The sequence below is a fragment of the Cnephaeus nilssonii genome (genome assembly GCF_951640355.1).
Source record: "Cnephaeus nilssonii genome assembly, chromosome: 1".
Classification (NCBI taxonomy): domain Eukaryota; kingdom Metazoa; phylum Chordata; class Mammalia; order Chiroptera; family Vespertilionidae; genus Cnephaeus; species Cnephaeus nilssonii.
The window spans coordinates 88,050,146-88,065,841 of NC_137072.1; the positions used below are offsets into that span (position 1 = coordinate 88,050,146).

The 15,696-nt window shown below is 36.9% G+C and overlaps 1 protein-coding gene across 11 annotated transcripts in view; it reads left to right on the forward strand.

Annotated features, from left to right (window-relative positions):
- FRYL (FRY like transcription coactivator) overlaps nucleotides 1-15,696 on the forward strand; it is a 245,723-nt gene that overhangs the window by 97,869 nt on the left and 132,158 nt on the right. For all 11 annotated transcript variants that reach the window (XM_079771144.1, XM_079771135.1, XM_079771136.1 and 8 more), the window contains one exon: nucleotides 12,978-13,174. In XM_079771144.1, the coding sequence (XP_079627270.1) occupies nucleotides 13,055-13,174 (120 nt within the window). In that variant the 5' untranslated portion in view covers nucleotides 12,978-13,054. The remainder of the gene's footprint in view (nucleotides 1-12,977; nucleotides 13,175-15,696) is intronic.

Here is a 15,696-nt window from a genome sequence, read left to right on the forward strand (position 1 = left end):
ATTCTTTTAAAGGTGACACCGTTGAAACCTCATCCTTTGAAATCATGGATAATGAATGAAAGGCAGGGGATTGACAGAGCACCAAGGTATTGGGTCTGGGGCACGGACAGTGGAGTAGGTTGAAGTGGCTGAAACCCTGAGAGAAAAATTTCTAATATGAACTGGGAGAATCATGTATGGCTTTTTTTAAAAAAATAGGTTTTGAAATGTTTTCTTGATTCTTCATGTTGCTTCCTAGAGCTTTGCCCTTGACATGCCTTTATTGAACACTCTGAATTGCTTGATGGGTGCAATTTATGGTATTCTATACATAGGTTTCTTTATTTATGGTGTTTTTGAAGCTTTTTAATGATCAGAATAAGTTTTAAATAACATCATTGCATAGAACCAGCTGTTCCACTTTAGAAGGATGAGTGTAAGGCAGTGGTTCTCAACCCTCTCTGCACATTAGAGTCATGTTGGAGGTTTTTCCAGAATATGTGGATGCCTGGGCCTCACTCCAAAGATTCTGATTCTGATTTAAGGAAGTGCCAGAGAAGCCAGCAAGGACCGGGATTGGGTTAGAAAACCTGACTTTACCTTAAGCCTGGGAGTGGGTATGGAATCTCTTCCAGAGGGTAGGATTGTAATAAACAGTCTGACAGAGACAAATGTTTATGTTTGCCAATTTACTAATTTACAATGAGAAATACGCCAAGCGGATATTAATGCTAGAGCTGGCATACCATCCTTTGCTCTCCTTGTGGGGCAGGTCAGATACTGCTAAATTAATACCAGAGACATGAAAGCATAAAACAGACTGACAAATCTCAGAGGGAAGAGGAGAGGATGGGTTACAGGAGGAGATTAACCAAAGAACTTGTATGCATAAGTGCATAGCCCATGGACATGGACAATAGTGTGAAAGGCCTAAAAGGGGTAGGGCCTTCAGTTGCATGGAGAGCCTGAAGTTCATAGAAATTAATGTCTGCAATGCTCTGCTGTAAGGGCCGGAATACCCATCCTTGTGTTCGGCCTACAGGATTGTACTTAGGGGGACATAACATTTCCATCAGCAACGTGTTTAGTGTCAAGTTTCCCTGTACCTTGCCAACAATAGATCTAATTATTCTTTCTAATATCTGCCAGTCGGATAATGCATAACATGAAAGCTCATTGCTATTTTAGTTTGCGTTATCTGGGTACTACAAATTGTAGATGAATAGTTTTTTCATATATTGTATTTTTAGGTTTATTCTTAATGTGAATTGCCTAAGTGCCGGGACTGACCGGCAGACCCTGAGTGACGGGTGAATGATGGCTCTGACACACGTTTCTGTGAAACAAGAGGCTAAGGGGCTGTTTTGCTGTAGGAGCAAACAGCCCTGTTCGCCCGCCTCCTTAGGCTTTTATTGTCACCACAGCTTGAGCTAAAATTAACCTCTAGATACAGTCAGCAGGGTAAGTATCCTTGAGAAAGCACGTGCTTCTACAAGGTCGGGTCTAAAAGACTAAACGGAGATTTTAGCAAAAACACCCCAGGGTTCGGACTAGTTTGGAAAAGTCTAGGCAGGGGCTGCCGCCTTGGGCAAGGCCCCCAAAGGCCCCCAACCTGTCATGTTTCTCCTTACAGACCTTCCACCCAAGTCCCATGCTTCCCCACACCTGAGTATATCTTTTGCCAAATTTTCTCTACTGTATTGTCTTTTTCTTGTTAATGTATAAGAGCACTTTGAATGTTTTACATTTCTCTGTCATCTATATTATATTTTTGTCCAACTTGGTACTTTCTTGTTTATGGTATCATCTGCCTTATAAAAATTTAAAATTTTTATTTGGTTGAATGATTTCATCTCTTTTATAATTTGGGGTTTTCTATCTTGGCTAAAGGTCTTTTCTCCCTGGATTGAACATGTTGATGCCTAATTTTTTTTTTTTTAGACTTTTAAAAATTAACTTTCAATTTCACATTCCTCTGGACTTTGGTTTTGAATATAGTATTTTTTTCCAGATGAATAGCCAGTTGTTCCAAAATTTAAACAGATATTTCCTATCCCTCTCATTTTGCCCATGTTGAATTCTTTTTTTGTGTGTTAATTTAACTTTTATTTATTTTAAACTTTATCTTTATTGTTCAAAGTATTGCATATGCCCTTCTTCCCCCACTTTGACCTCCTCTACCCGCCCCCCCCCCCGCCCCTTTTAGGCCTTTCACACTATTGTCCATGTCCATGGGCTATGCACTTATGCATACAAGTTCTTTGGTTAATCTCCTCCTGTAACCCATCCTCTCCTCTTCCCTCTGAGATTTGTCAGTCTGTTTTATGCTTTCATGTCTCTGGACCTATTTTGTTCATCAGTTTATTTTGTTCATTAAGTTCAACATATGAGTGCGATCATGTGATACTTGTCTTTCTCTGACTGGCTTATTTCACTTAGCATAATCATCTCCAGGTCCCTCCATGCTGTCTCAAAGGGTAGGAGATCCTTATTTTTTACTGCTGCATAGTATTCCATTATGTAAATGTACTACAGTTTTTTTATCCACTCACCTACTGATGGGCACTTGGGTTGTTTCCAGATCTTAGCTATTGTAAATTGTGCTGCTATGAACATAGGGGTGCATATATTTTTTCTTTTTGGTGTTTTGGGATTCTTAGGATATAGTCCTAAAAGTGATATTACTGGGTCAAATGGAAGTTCCACTTTTAATTTTTTGAGGAAACTCCACACTGTTTTCCATAGTGGCTGTACCAGTCTGCATTCCCACCAGCAATGTACTAGGGTTCCTTTTTCTCCACATCCTTGCCAGCACTTGTTGATTTATTGATGGTAGCCATTCTGGCAGGTGTGAGGTGGTACCACATTGTCATTTTACTTTGCATCTGGGATTTTTGAGAAGTCTCTCATCTTCTACATTAATCTGATTTATCTACACTTTGTTTACTGAGTTGATTACTGTTAAATTATATTCTGATATAGTCAATTTTATATTATATTTTGGTATAATGTTTTGATTGTATTTATAATGTGTTCTGATTAGTTACATTATCTTCTGATTTAGCAAATATTTTTTGTACTTTTTTAAAAATATGCTTTCATTGATTTCAGAGAGAGGAAGGGAGAGGGAGAGAAAGATAGAAACATCAGTGATGAGAATCATTGATTGGCTGCCTCCTGCACGCCACCCAATGGGATTGAGCCCACAACCTGGGCATGTGCCTTGACTGGGAATCGAAACATGTTCTCTTTTTCGTGGGTCGATGCTCTACCACTGAGCCATACTGGCCAGGCTATTTTTAAGATAATTTTTAAAGATTTTTTGGGGAATTGGTTCTTCTGTATATATTCTAGGATAATTTTATTCATCACAACCTAAACAGAATAGTATTGAGATTTTAATTGGAATTGTAGTAATTAATATATTAATTTTGTGAGAATTGACACTTGTTATAAATGCTCCCACCTATAAATATGTCTATTTGTTCAGAACTTCTTTCGTGTCCTTTAAGGTGATCTTGTAGTTTCTTTCATGTACTCTTTTCTTATTAAATGTATTCCCACCTATTTTATATTTGTGAATAGAAGATTTTTCTGCATTTTCATTTTTAGGTAGTTATTGCTGGTTAATATAGAAAGTTTCATGTCTTAGTTTTCAATATTTATAACAATGATTTAATTTTTTGGTATTACAGCATTTACTTACATAAATCCCATAACTTCCTGGGTGTTGTTGAATGATAAGGCAAGAATCAATATATCTGTTTAGTTGCTGTTTTTAATCGAAAGAGATTTGGTGTTTTGAAACCTATGATAATTTGCTGCTGGTGTTTGGTAAATATTTCATGTGTCACTAGCTGCTGGATACTCTTAGTGTAGGCAGTTACATTTCTTCGTCTGCTAATTAAGCGTGGCCCATCCCTATTTAAAGAGTAATCCTGAGAGTGAGGACAGGGGAAGCAGTCTTAGTCTCTGTGGACCTCTTAGCTCCCAGATAAGATATTAGGAAAAAGTCCCTTTGCTCCTTGTCTGCCCCCATCCTCTCAGCCTCAGGGGGATAGGGGACTCAGACGACCGCTTACAACTTCTATGCAGTTGTTTACCTCCCCCAGGTCCTGGGTCTACTGAGGTATGTTTGCTGGAGGAGGTCCTACAGGATTTGATGTTCAGATTTTCACATCAGCGTTGTCCTATGCTGATCCCTGGGCTTTTGACTGGCAAGAGGAGAAAGGTTTGGCACAGTAGGTTTTTACTGGCAGTGATTATTTTTATGGGAGAAAAAGAGGAGAACAAAAATGAAAACTACTTTGGTTATGCCTCTGATACATACCATGGTTGAGCTCTAATTCATCTCACTTATTTTGTAGAGGGAAAGCAAAAACTTAGAGAGGTTAAATGATTTGATGAAGGTTATAATGATTCTAAGTAGTCAAGTCAAGGGCCCTTGGACTTCTGACTCCTAGGTCCGTGCACATTTTGAAAATAGCACATTATTTCTAGATTTTTCTGAATAGTTTCTTAGCTGAGCTTCTGAAGGTTCAAAAGAGTACAAGAAAATGACCCCAGGGAGACTAGCTTGAGTGAATAATGGATTATTTAGATGATAGGTCATTTTTCTCGAGCTTTATAATAAGTGATATTTCTGTAGTAGACTTCAAGTAAAAAAATTGGAAATGTGCCCAAGATGTCATAGGACTTCTATGTTTAGAAACTGTTTTCAGTGGGAATAGCTGAGACTCGGATAAATAAACATTTTGGGAACAGCTGCCCAAAGAACAACGAAAGTCTTAATTTTTTATCCATTGAAATGTAACCAGAAGCAGAGAAGTAGGACAGAGTAGTGAGGAAAATGATTTCATTCACATAGAACAGAAGCAAGGCATTTACAAATAGAATTAATAAGAATTAGATAGATCTCTTATGGAGGAAAATGCACATTTGGGGGGGCGGTACATGAAAGAAGATAAATTAGTGCGAGTATGTCAGTTTCTAGACTAGAAGTCTTAAGACATCATTTTTCTTCTAATTAACTTCTGGAGATATGCATAAATGTGAACATATAAGTGAAATAGTGGCTGAGAAATTATGAAGATGATGAGTAAATAGTATTTGTACCAATAGATAACAAAACCTGTTATGAAGCTACAATAATTAAAAGGTATGGTACTGATACAAAAAGCTTACTAAGGAGCAAAATAGAAAGCACATCTGAGTCTGGCTTTAGTTTATGATAGTGAATATAAAATTAGTGACAGAATTTCAGTAAAGGAAGCCAGAAGAATTGATTAAATATTGGGGGTTGGGCTAAAATAATGTTTTTATTGTATGTACAATAAAGCCATTGCTAAAATCTGAGTGACAGATTTAAATGGAAAAAAAAATAAAACTGAAAAAGAGTTAAAAGAAAATACAGGTAGATATCTACCTCACCAGAGTGGGAAAACCTTTTCTTCTTAGCCCATTTTATGTAAATGAATATGAAGATACAACCAAAATATTTAATCTGGGAAATAGTTATTCTAAGCAAATATTATGCTAATAAACTAGACTTCTAAAGGGGAAAAACAGATCTATCAGAATCTGGCAATTCTGGAGAAAATAAAGGCACTGATCTGAAAGTTTAGGAACTCAGGACCTACAGTAATGTGACCATGACTTTGATTAGGAGTCAGTTTTCTTGTCATAAATTGGTGATAACTTGATGTGGTATTCTAGATCTCATTCTTCACCAAGGATTTGACCAGCTGGTTGTTAAGCCATTGATGGTTTGAAATCAGCCATGATCAAAGTCAGTGCACAAGGGAAACTGGCAAATGCTATAAATCAGAACTCTTGGTTTTTGTTTGTTTGTTTGTTTTTGAGCCATTTACCAGCATATCACTTGAAATAAGAATAGGTTTGTTAGTCCCTGGCTGGTGTTGATCAATTGGTTGGAGTATCATCCCATACAGGGAAAGGTTTTGGGTTCTATCCATCCCTCGGGGGCTGGTCTAGGCATGCATGTGAGGCAACCGATTAATCTCTCTCTCCCTACTCTCCATCCCTTTCCCCCCCACCCCCCGCCCCCAAATCATTTAACGTGACCTAGGGTGAGGATTAAAAAAGAAAAAAGAAAAGGTTTGTTAGGAAAAAAATGAGATGATATGCAAAATACCTTAAAGTATTAAATAAATAATGTTTCATTTCCATCAGAAATGAAAAGTGTCTGGTATGAATTTCCTTCCTTCATGAAGGCATTTTGAGGTAGACCTTGCTTTATAGCAAATTGTGTTTGTGCAATAAAGTCATCAAATGATGCTTTCATATTGTACCCTGAACACCCACAACACGCACATTGTTATATTTCCTCTTCAGATATACTTGCTCTCAAATGTACAGTGTTTCTCTGGATAGTTAGTTGGAAGGCACACCAATCCATCTGGCCTCCTCAGAAGTTGAAATTTGCTATTACTCCCTAATACTGATTTTGCTTTCTTTGTTTTTACTTCTAATCTGTCTACCATATGATCTGATTTGTGTTTTGACATTTTATTTTTAATTGACTTATAAACTGTTTCCTTTTCCTGAGTTTGATCCAAGTATATTATTGTTTTAGGCTTTAGCCGGAGCTGTTGTTTATTTTGACTCTTCCCAGGCACCTCTGGTTCTGGCTGACAGGGATAGAATAGGCCTTTCTTTCTTTTATTTTTAGGTTTTTTTTAAAAATTAACAGACTTTATATATTTCTTAGAAGAGTTTCAAGTTTACAGAAAATTTGAGCAGAAAGCAGAGTTCCCATGTACCGTCTTCTCATTCCCCTCTCCCCCGTTTCCCCTATTAACATTTTACATTAGTGTGGTACATTTGTCAAAACAATTGATGAACCTGCATTGACACGTCATAATCACCCAATAGTCCATAGCTTACATCACATTCACTCTTTGTATTGTACATTCTGTGGGGTTTTGACAAATATATAGTGACGTGTATCCACAATTATAGTAGCACACAGAGCAGTTTCAAGGCCCTGAAGAAAGTCCCTTGTACTCTCCTATTCATCTTTTTCTTCCCCCTCTACCCCCATCCAAAAACCTGAACCCCTGATAATCATTAGTATCTTTTTTAAAAAAAAATTTTTATTTGAAAGGGAGAGAGAAGGGGGAAAGAGAAAAACATTGGTTTGTTGTTCCACTCATTCATGCATTTATTGGTAGATTCTTGTATGTGCCCTAACCAGAGATCGAACCCGCAACCTTGGTCTATCAGGACTATGCTCCAGCCAACTGAGCTACCTGGCCAGGACACCACTGATCTTTTTATTATCTCCATAGTTTTGCCTCATCCAGAATGTCATATTGTTGTAATCATACAGTATGTAGCCTTTTCAGACTGGCTTCCTTTGCTTGGTAATAGGCATTTAAGTTTCCTCCAAGTTTTTTCATGACTTGAAAATTCTTCTTTTAAGTGCTGACTAATATTCCGTTGCCTGGATATATACCACAGTACATCCAGTTACCTACTGAAGCGCATCTTGGTTGCTTCAGAGTTTTGGCAACTGTGAATAAAGCTGCTATAAACATCTGTTTTTGTGTGGACATACTTTAAATTGCTTTGAGTCAGTACCAAGGAGTGCAACTAGTTGCTGAGTTGTATGGTATGAGTTTGTTTCCTTTTTTAAGAAACCTCCAAATTTTCTTCCAAAACGGGTATACAGTGTTGTATTTCTACCGCTATCTACATGTCTTCTTTGGTGAGGGTCTGTTAGGATGTTTTGCCCACTTTTAAAGTGGGTTGCTTATTATTGTTGAATTTTAAGGATTTTTCAATGTGTTACGGATTCTTTATATATTTTGGAAGCTGGTTATGTGTTTTTGCAAATATTTTCTTCCAGTCTGTGCCTTGTCTTTTCATTCTATTAACAATATCTTTAGCAGAGCTGAAGTTCATTTTAATAAAGCTTAACTTACCAACTTTTCTCTCATGGGTGTTGTATTTGGTGTTATATTTAAAAAGTCATCACTAAACCTAAGAACATTCAGACTTTTCTCCTATCTAATATTCTAGGAATTCAGAGGGGTTTGGATTTTACATTTAGAATTCAGTTCGCATTTCCCAGTTAGATCTATGATCCATTTTGAGTTAATTTTTGTGAAAAGTGTCAGGTTTGTATCTAGATTTTGTTTTTTTTTTAATTTGCACGTGGGTGTCCAGTTATGCCAGCGCCATCTGTTGAAAGTCTCTCTTCCTCATTGATTGCCTTTGCTCCTTTGTCAAAGTTCAGTTGCCTGTGTTTGTGTGGGTCTATCCCTGGACTTTCTGTTCTGTCCCACTGATCTGTTTGTCTATTTGTTCAACAATGCCACTCTGTCTTGATTACTGTCCCTTTATAGTAAGTCTTGAAGTCAGCTAGTGTAAGTACTTCGACTTTGTTCTTCTCCTTCAATATTGTGTTAGCTATTCTGGGTCATTTGCCTCTTCATATAAACTTTAGAATTAGTTTGTTATTATTCACAAAATAACTTGTTGGAAATAGGCTTGCTTTTTAAACTAAGAATTTTGTCTTTTAAATTGAGATATTTTTATATTTGTTCCTATTCCAAGGCCTCTTCTTTTTTAGGTGATCATCAACATTTTTGTTAGCCATTATAAGAAATAATTATTAGAATTGTATGGTACTTCGTTACATTTCTGCATATAAATCTATACATAAATATATGCATGTATATTTGTAAGGTTGTGACTATAAAGTACTAATTTTTATTGTTTAAGACCAGTCCTTGGGGTTGAAATGGCAGCAGGCTGCTTTCACAGACTCCATAAGATCTATCTATCCCGACCCTTCCTTATCTTAAATGCCCCAATTTTTAACAATTACTGTGTATCTTGAGGGAATGTTACTGGTTAGTGTTGTGCATAAGAATATAGTGGAGGCAGAAAAAACAAAGGCTGAAAATGGCTGCTATAAAGTAATGAAACTAAACATGATCAGTTTAGTGTTTATATGTCTCTTCTCACTTGTCTGTTTTCCTTGACTGAATTTAAATTTATAGAGTATGGGAGTCTTAATGACATGAAAAAGATAATTGTTTTTAATACGCTAAGTATAGTGCTAGAGAGTTAGCTGTCTAAAAATACCATATTTATTTTTATGTACACTTTAGAAAGAATAGATATGCTAGCTTTTAATTCCCATGTTTTAATTACTCAGGTCTTGCTTTATTCTTATTTTTATCAGTTAAGAGTTTAATAGATTTATTTTCTAGGAATGTTAAAATGACCATTATTAAACATTTGGGATTTGACCATTTTGTAATTCAGTGCCTGAATGTTGTTCTTAAGTATTGTACCGTAACAGTTATGTCTTTATTCTCTCATAAATTTTTCAAAATTTTATAATAGCATATAGAGAAATTTTATTTTTAACTTAATAAACAATTTAACTTAAGCAGTCAAATGACATCAAGTTAAGCTAGTTATGTGGAAACTAGTCTTCTTACCTGGTTTATGTCATCCCCTTTTCTTAATATTAGCCGGGATAGAAGAAAACTTTACATATTTTCACCAAAATTGAACATTATAGTGAAATACAGAATTGGGAGGAACAATTTTGATACATGAGAATGCTATCTAATTTTTGTTTGTTTTTAAAATATTTGTGGGTTAAATATTATTTTTGTGGTATTGGCCTGTTTTATGCTTTGTACCTTGTTTATTCATGTCTTTGTCCAGTTTTCAGTTTGGAGGTGTGGGTCTTTTTCTCATTTGATTAGAGCTTTGTAGATGGAGGTAAAAGTGATTAACCCTTTAAAAGTATAATTTTTGAAATTTGATTTTTTAATGCAGATATTTAGAAGATAAAATCTTTATTTGGAAGCTAAATACAGGTTTTCCTTAAACTTTTGGCTTTATTGGCAAATTTCTTAAAATCTATATATATATAAAAGCCTAAGCGACTTTTACGATAGAACAACCAGTCGCTATGACGCGCACTGACAACCAGGGGGCAGACACTCAACACAGGAGCTGCCCCCTGGTGGTCAACCACTCAGCCAGAAGCTGGCCTCATGGCTAGCGAGCGCAGTGTTGGTGGCAGGAGCCTCTTCCGCCCCTGGAGCAGTGCTAAGGAGCGAGGGGCGAGCGGTTAGTAGCACCGAGCGCCAACCCTGGCTCGGGCTCCTCCCCGGCCACTTGCTGCTTCACACATTGATACATCCCTCGGGGATGTCGGACTGCTTGTTTCGGCCTGATCCCAGGCCGACATCCCTTGAGGGGTCCCAGATTGCAAGAGGGCACAGTCCAGGCTGAGGGACCCCAACTGGTGCATGAATCCATGCACAGGGCCTCTAGTATGCAGTAATGTTAGTTATTTGTTTATGCTTAGTTTATGTTTATGCTTTTTCTGTAGAAGATAGTAATGGTGAGTTGAGAGATCAATTTAAAGTTGTTGTTTTTTCCATTTTGAAGATACTGGTCAAAGGCTAAATATCAATTTAAAAGTTTATACTTCATCAGAGTCTAAAATTTAAGTACCTAGGTCTATCATGTGACTTCTTGGTTAGTTGCATTTATTGTAAAGTTAAGTCCAAAGAAACCTTTGTAACTGTTAGGATCTCATGAATCTTAATTAAAGACTTACAAATCTTAATTAAAGGGAAAATATATTTTGTAACTGCTTACATAAGTCAGCCTTGAGTATGGTTCATCTTCATTTTTATTTCCAGAATATGTTAAATTTCTGGAAACTGAGTAGCCTTTTTTAATGATTCCTTACGATTGTCCAACATAATAATGATATAAAATATAGCATATTCTTAATGTTCCAAAATATTTTTTAATTTCAGATCTTTTTTTCCACAATAACATTTGTTAATAGATTTTCTTCTTTATAATACACAATGTTGGATCATGAAACAGAGTAAACAAATAGTTCATTGTTTAAAATAGTGTACACTGTGTTCAAAGAACTGTGAATTTTTGAATTGTTCTTATATAATTTTAGTTCTAGAATACAAAATATTATACTTTAATTTGTGTGATGCAAAAATATTTGAGGAGTAATATTAACTGTTTGTAATATTCTTTAGATTATTATTATTTTTTAATAGTAAAAATCATATGTGCCTAATTTTTAATCTTAACCTTGGAGGGAAATACTCTATTCTGTGAAAATATTAGTAAATAAAGATAATGAATAGGGCATGAAAGGAAACCAAGTATTTGGAAGTTCTATCTTTCAAAAAGATTTTTTTAAATTTATAAATTATTTTTTCTGAACTGTCTGCTGTAACATGACTTTGTATTACTTCCTGGAATTTTCTGTTAAAGTTATCACAGGTCACCTGTCTGTATCTTGATATGTACTGTGTTTGGTAGAGTAGTTTGTTTTAGTTGACAGAATAATTCCTTATGAGTGTGGAATGTATGTATTTAGAGTAAGTTTATTGTCCTATAGTTATTTAGACACATAATCAGAGACAGAAATTCAGTGTCTGAATAATTGTGTGCTGTTTCCCTTTTCAAGGCGGGAGTTACATATAGGACAGCATATGATAGGGCAATATCCATAGATCAGGTTGAGGTGGGGAAGCACAATCTCACAACTTTTCCATAAATATTCTAGGGCAAAGGGATGACATAAGCTGTAGTTAGAGAATGTGGAGGGCCTGTGTTATGCAGTAGGCTGGAAGAATGAGGGGAGGATAAACTGTAGATAGAAATCCAAGGTAGGCTGCCCAGGCAGTCAAGAGAACAGAACAGGTAAATATGAACAACATGCAATGGTGTGCATTCTTTTTGTGCCACATCCGTGCAACGTACTATTCACCAAGCCCAGTGTCATCCCTGAGTAAATGGCACCACTGTCCTTTGAGTGATTCAGATATAAAAATGGAGTCATCTTTTTTTAAATATATATTTTATTGATTTTTTTACAGAGAGGAAGGGAGAGGGATAGAGTTAGAAACATCGATGAGAGAGAAACATCGATCAGCTGCCTCCTGCACACCCCCTACTGGGGATGTGCCTGCAACCAAGGTACATGCCCTTGACCGGAATCGAACCTGGTTAGGGCCGGAGGCATCTTTAATTCCTTCCCCTCACCTTGATATCAAACCCACGAACACATGGCAAATCTGAAATCCTCCTCCTTCTCTCCTGTGCCACGGCCTGCCTCTTAGCCCAAGCTGTGATCTCCCCTGGATTTCTGCAGTGGCTTCCCTGATTCTGTATTTTCCCTCTTCTAATCCAGAGGATCCAGAGAGGTCTTTTAAGGGGAGAACAGATTTTATCCCCCTGCAAGTTAATACTTCACACAGAATTATAATTGCATTTAGAATAAAATCTAATTTCCTTATCAAGGTCTAAAACTTGGATCCCTGACTGATAATTCTGACTTCATCTCACATTGCCTCTCCCTGACTTCATCCCTTGAGTTCAGGCCACACTGGTCTTCTTTCTGTTTCTCAAATGTTCACGCTCAGCCTTGTGCTTTCTGACCCTGATGCTTTGTCTTGTTGCCTCTTTTTCATCATTTAGATCCGAGTTCAAATGTAGTCTCTTCAAATGAGGCCTTTGCTGAGCATGCAAAGTAGCATATTTCAACTCCTAACCCCATCTCTGTTTCATTTACTCACATCTCTTTTATTTCCTTTATTGCATGTGACTTTATTTAGAATTCATTTACTCGGTGCCTATTTATTGTATACCTAGTATATGCCATGCACTGTTCTTGGGATTCATCAATGAACATAAAAGACAAGAGAATCCCTGTTCTTATGGAATTCACATTAGTAGGGTAGAGAGAAAAACAACACATAATAACCATGTAGCTAAATTATAGATATGTTGGGCAGTGTTAGAAGGCAGCAAGTATAATAAAGAAAAATAGAGTAATGGTAATACAGATTGGGAGATCTGGCAGCAGTTCAGGGGTAGCATGCTTATTAACTAGGGTGGTTATGGTAGGCCTAATTAGTTGATTACTAAAGTAGAGTTCTTTATTTTTTTTCTCTTAATTTTAGCTTCAGCACCAGTCAGCAAAGTGAATAAGTACTGTACTTCCAACTTTCATTCCACATTGGGGAAAAAGAATATCATCATGTCAAACATTACGATTGACCCAGATGTCAAGCCCGGTGAATATGTCATCAAGAGCCTCTTTGCAGAATTTGCTGTTCAAGCTGAAAAGAAAATTGAAGTTGTAATGGCTGAACCCTTGGTGAGTAGAGCTGACCTATAAGTCTGAAATATTTTCTGGACTTTTTGTATTAACCAATACAATACAAACATTGCAAATAATATACCTTGAAAAAAATATTAAAGGAAGCCAATCTGAAAAGGCTACATACTATATAATTCCAACTGTATGACATTCTGGAACAAAGCAAAACTGTGAAGACAGGAAGAAGATCAGTGGTTGCCAGGGGTTGGGTGTGGGTGGAGGGATGAATAGGCAGAACAAAAGGGTTTTTAGGGCAGTGAAAATATACTCTTAGGCTACTATAGCGGTGGATGCATGCATTAAACATTTGTCCAGGCACATAGACTATAGAACACCAAGAGTGAAGTGAACTGTGATGTAATCAGTGGATGATTAAGATGTGTCAGTGTAGGCTCATCAGTGGTAGCGAATGCACCACTTTGGTGCAGAATATTGACAATGGAGGAGGCTATGCATGTGTGGGCAAAGTGGGTATGGGAAGTCTCTACCTTCTGCTCAATTTTGCTGTGAACTTAAAACTGCTCTAAAAATAGTCTTAAAAAACTTAAGGGATGGGTTAGTACAGTAGTCCCCCTTCCCCCATGGGGGGATAAGTTTCAAGACCCCCTATTAAATGCCTGAAACTGGGCATAGTACTAACCCTATACTGCATATACTATCTCTTTCCTATACATACAGTTCTGCCTCTCTGCTCCTGCTGACAGTCTCTAGGTGGTTTTTCCTGTACGTCCTTAGTTATAGGACTACATGATGAATGCTCTGTAGTTGTTATTTTGATGTGGTCTTGAGAGGAGGCAAGTACAGTGTTTACCTACGCTGCCACCTGGAGTGGAAGCCCAGCATCCGCTTTGATAAGTTGCTGCAGGTCACAAAAGAACAAAAGTAAATTTTACCAATGCCAGTTGTTGAGACAGATAAAACCTAAGAGAAAGTAAAGGAAAATCTAGACTATTCTGAAACTTAACACCCGGCTTTAGCAATTTTCAACTTGCACAGCACATTTTTAAACACTTTACCTATTTTATATAATATTTTCTAAATGCACCATGTGATGTGGTCCTATCAGCTCTCAGATACCATATTCTTAAAGGAATTTTAATTTGGAAATGTGGAGATCTTGAGAGCTAAAAATAGTAAAAGGAAATATGAGTGAAATTACCTAATTTGTTTGAGTTTCTAAATGGCATTTCTATATCTTTCTCCTTTCTCTTACTTCCAATGCCATTCGTACTGTCCTAGCTTAGGGTCAGGTTCTTTCATATTAGACCATTTCAGGAGCCTTCTAACTGGTCAAAAAGTGGTCCATTTTTCTTATTTTAACCAGACTTTCTCTAATGCACACAAATATCACCTTTCTGCTTTAAAAATCTTGCTCACTTTCCATTGCTCTGGAATAAATTCAAGTTCTTGTTGGGTCATTCCAGCCTCTTTACACTCTTGTTACAGTTTGTGTAATGTCTCACGATTCTCTTAATCCTGATGTATGCTCTGTTTTTTGTTTTTAATATATTTTTATTGATTTTAGAGAGGAAGTGAGAGTGAGATAGAAACTAAAATGATGAAAGAGAATCATCGATAGGCTGCCTCCTGCACGTCCCACAAACTGGGCATGTGCCCCGACCGGGAATCGAACCTTGACCTCCTGGTTCATAGGTCGACGCTCAACCACTGAGCCGTGCTTGTTAGGCTATGCTCTGTTTTTTAAAGCTTGTTAGGCTATGCTCTATTTTTTTAACGCTCATCCTTTGAATTTCCCATACATTCCCTTTAACATAGTGATTCTCCTCAAGCTAAGTGAATCTTTGTTTTACCATAATAATTTGTCCATACTTCTAGATTCTGACATGACCATATTAGTTGTTCATATGTCTATCTCCTCTGATGTGAGCTACTTGATACAAAGAGCCAGGTCTCACCCACCTTTTTATCTGCAGCGCTGCCCATGGTAGATGATTGGCAGGAGGTGCTTAGTAAGGATTTGTATTTTAAGTTGACTGTAGCCTTAAGAACTTTGCTGCGATGTGTGCCCTTTGTTTTTCTAATAAAACAGTGTTAACAGAGCTTTTCATAGTTCTTTCAGAATACTAGTCTGATGCTGACTATATTTATTCATTCCTTTAGTACCTAATTTAAGACATCTGCTTAGGTCATCTAAGGTGAGATTATGAAATGATGGTGAGTAGTGGTGAGGATTCCATCAGCAAAATGGTGTTTCTACCCCATTATCACACTTTGGGAGAAGTGCTGTCTGAACTTAGTCTTTCTAACACACCAGGAAAACCCCTAAAGTGGTGGTCTCCAGCAGCCGCGGACAGACACAGGCTGAGAAAATCCCCATCATATTTTACAGATTTTACCCCCCTACACTCGTATATACCAGCATCATTTCTTCTTATCAGATCTCTTGCCAGCTTTGTTTCATGTATGTCTAAGTCTGAGTAAACTGAGTATATCTGTGTAAGATAATGAAAATACATTTAATATCATATTATCACAATATTTTTATTATAGCTTCAAGT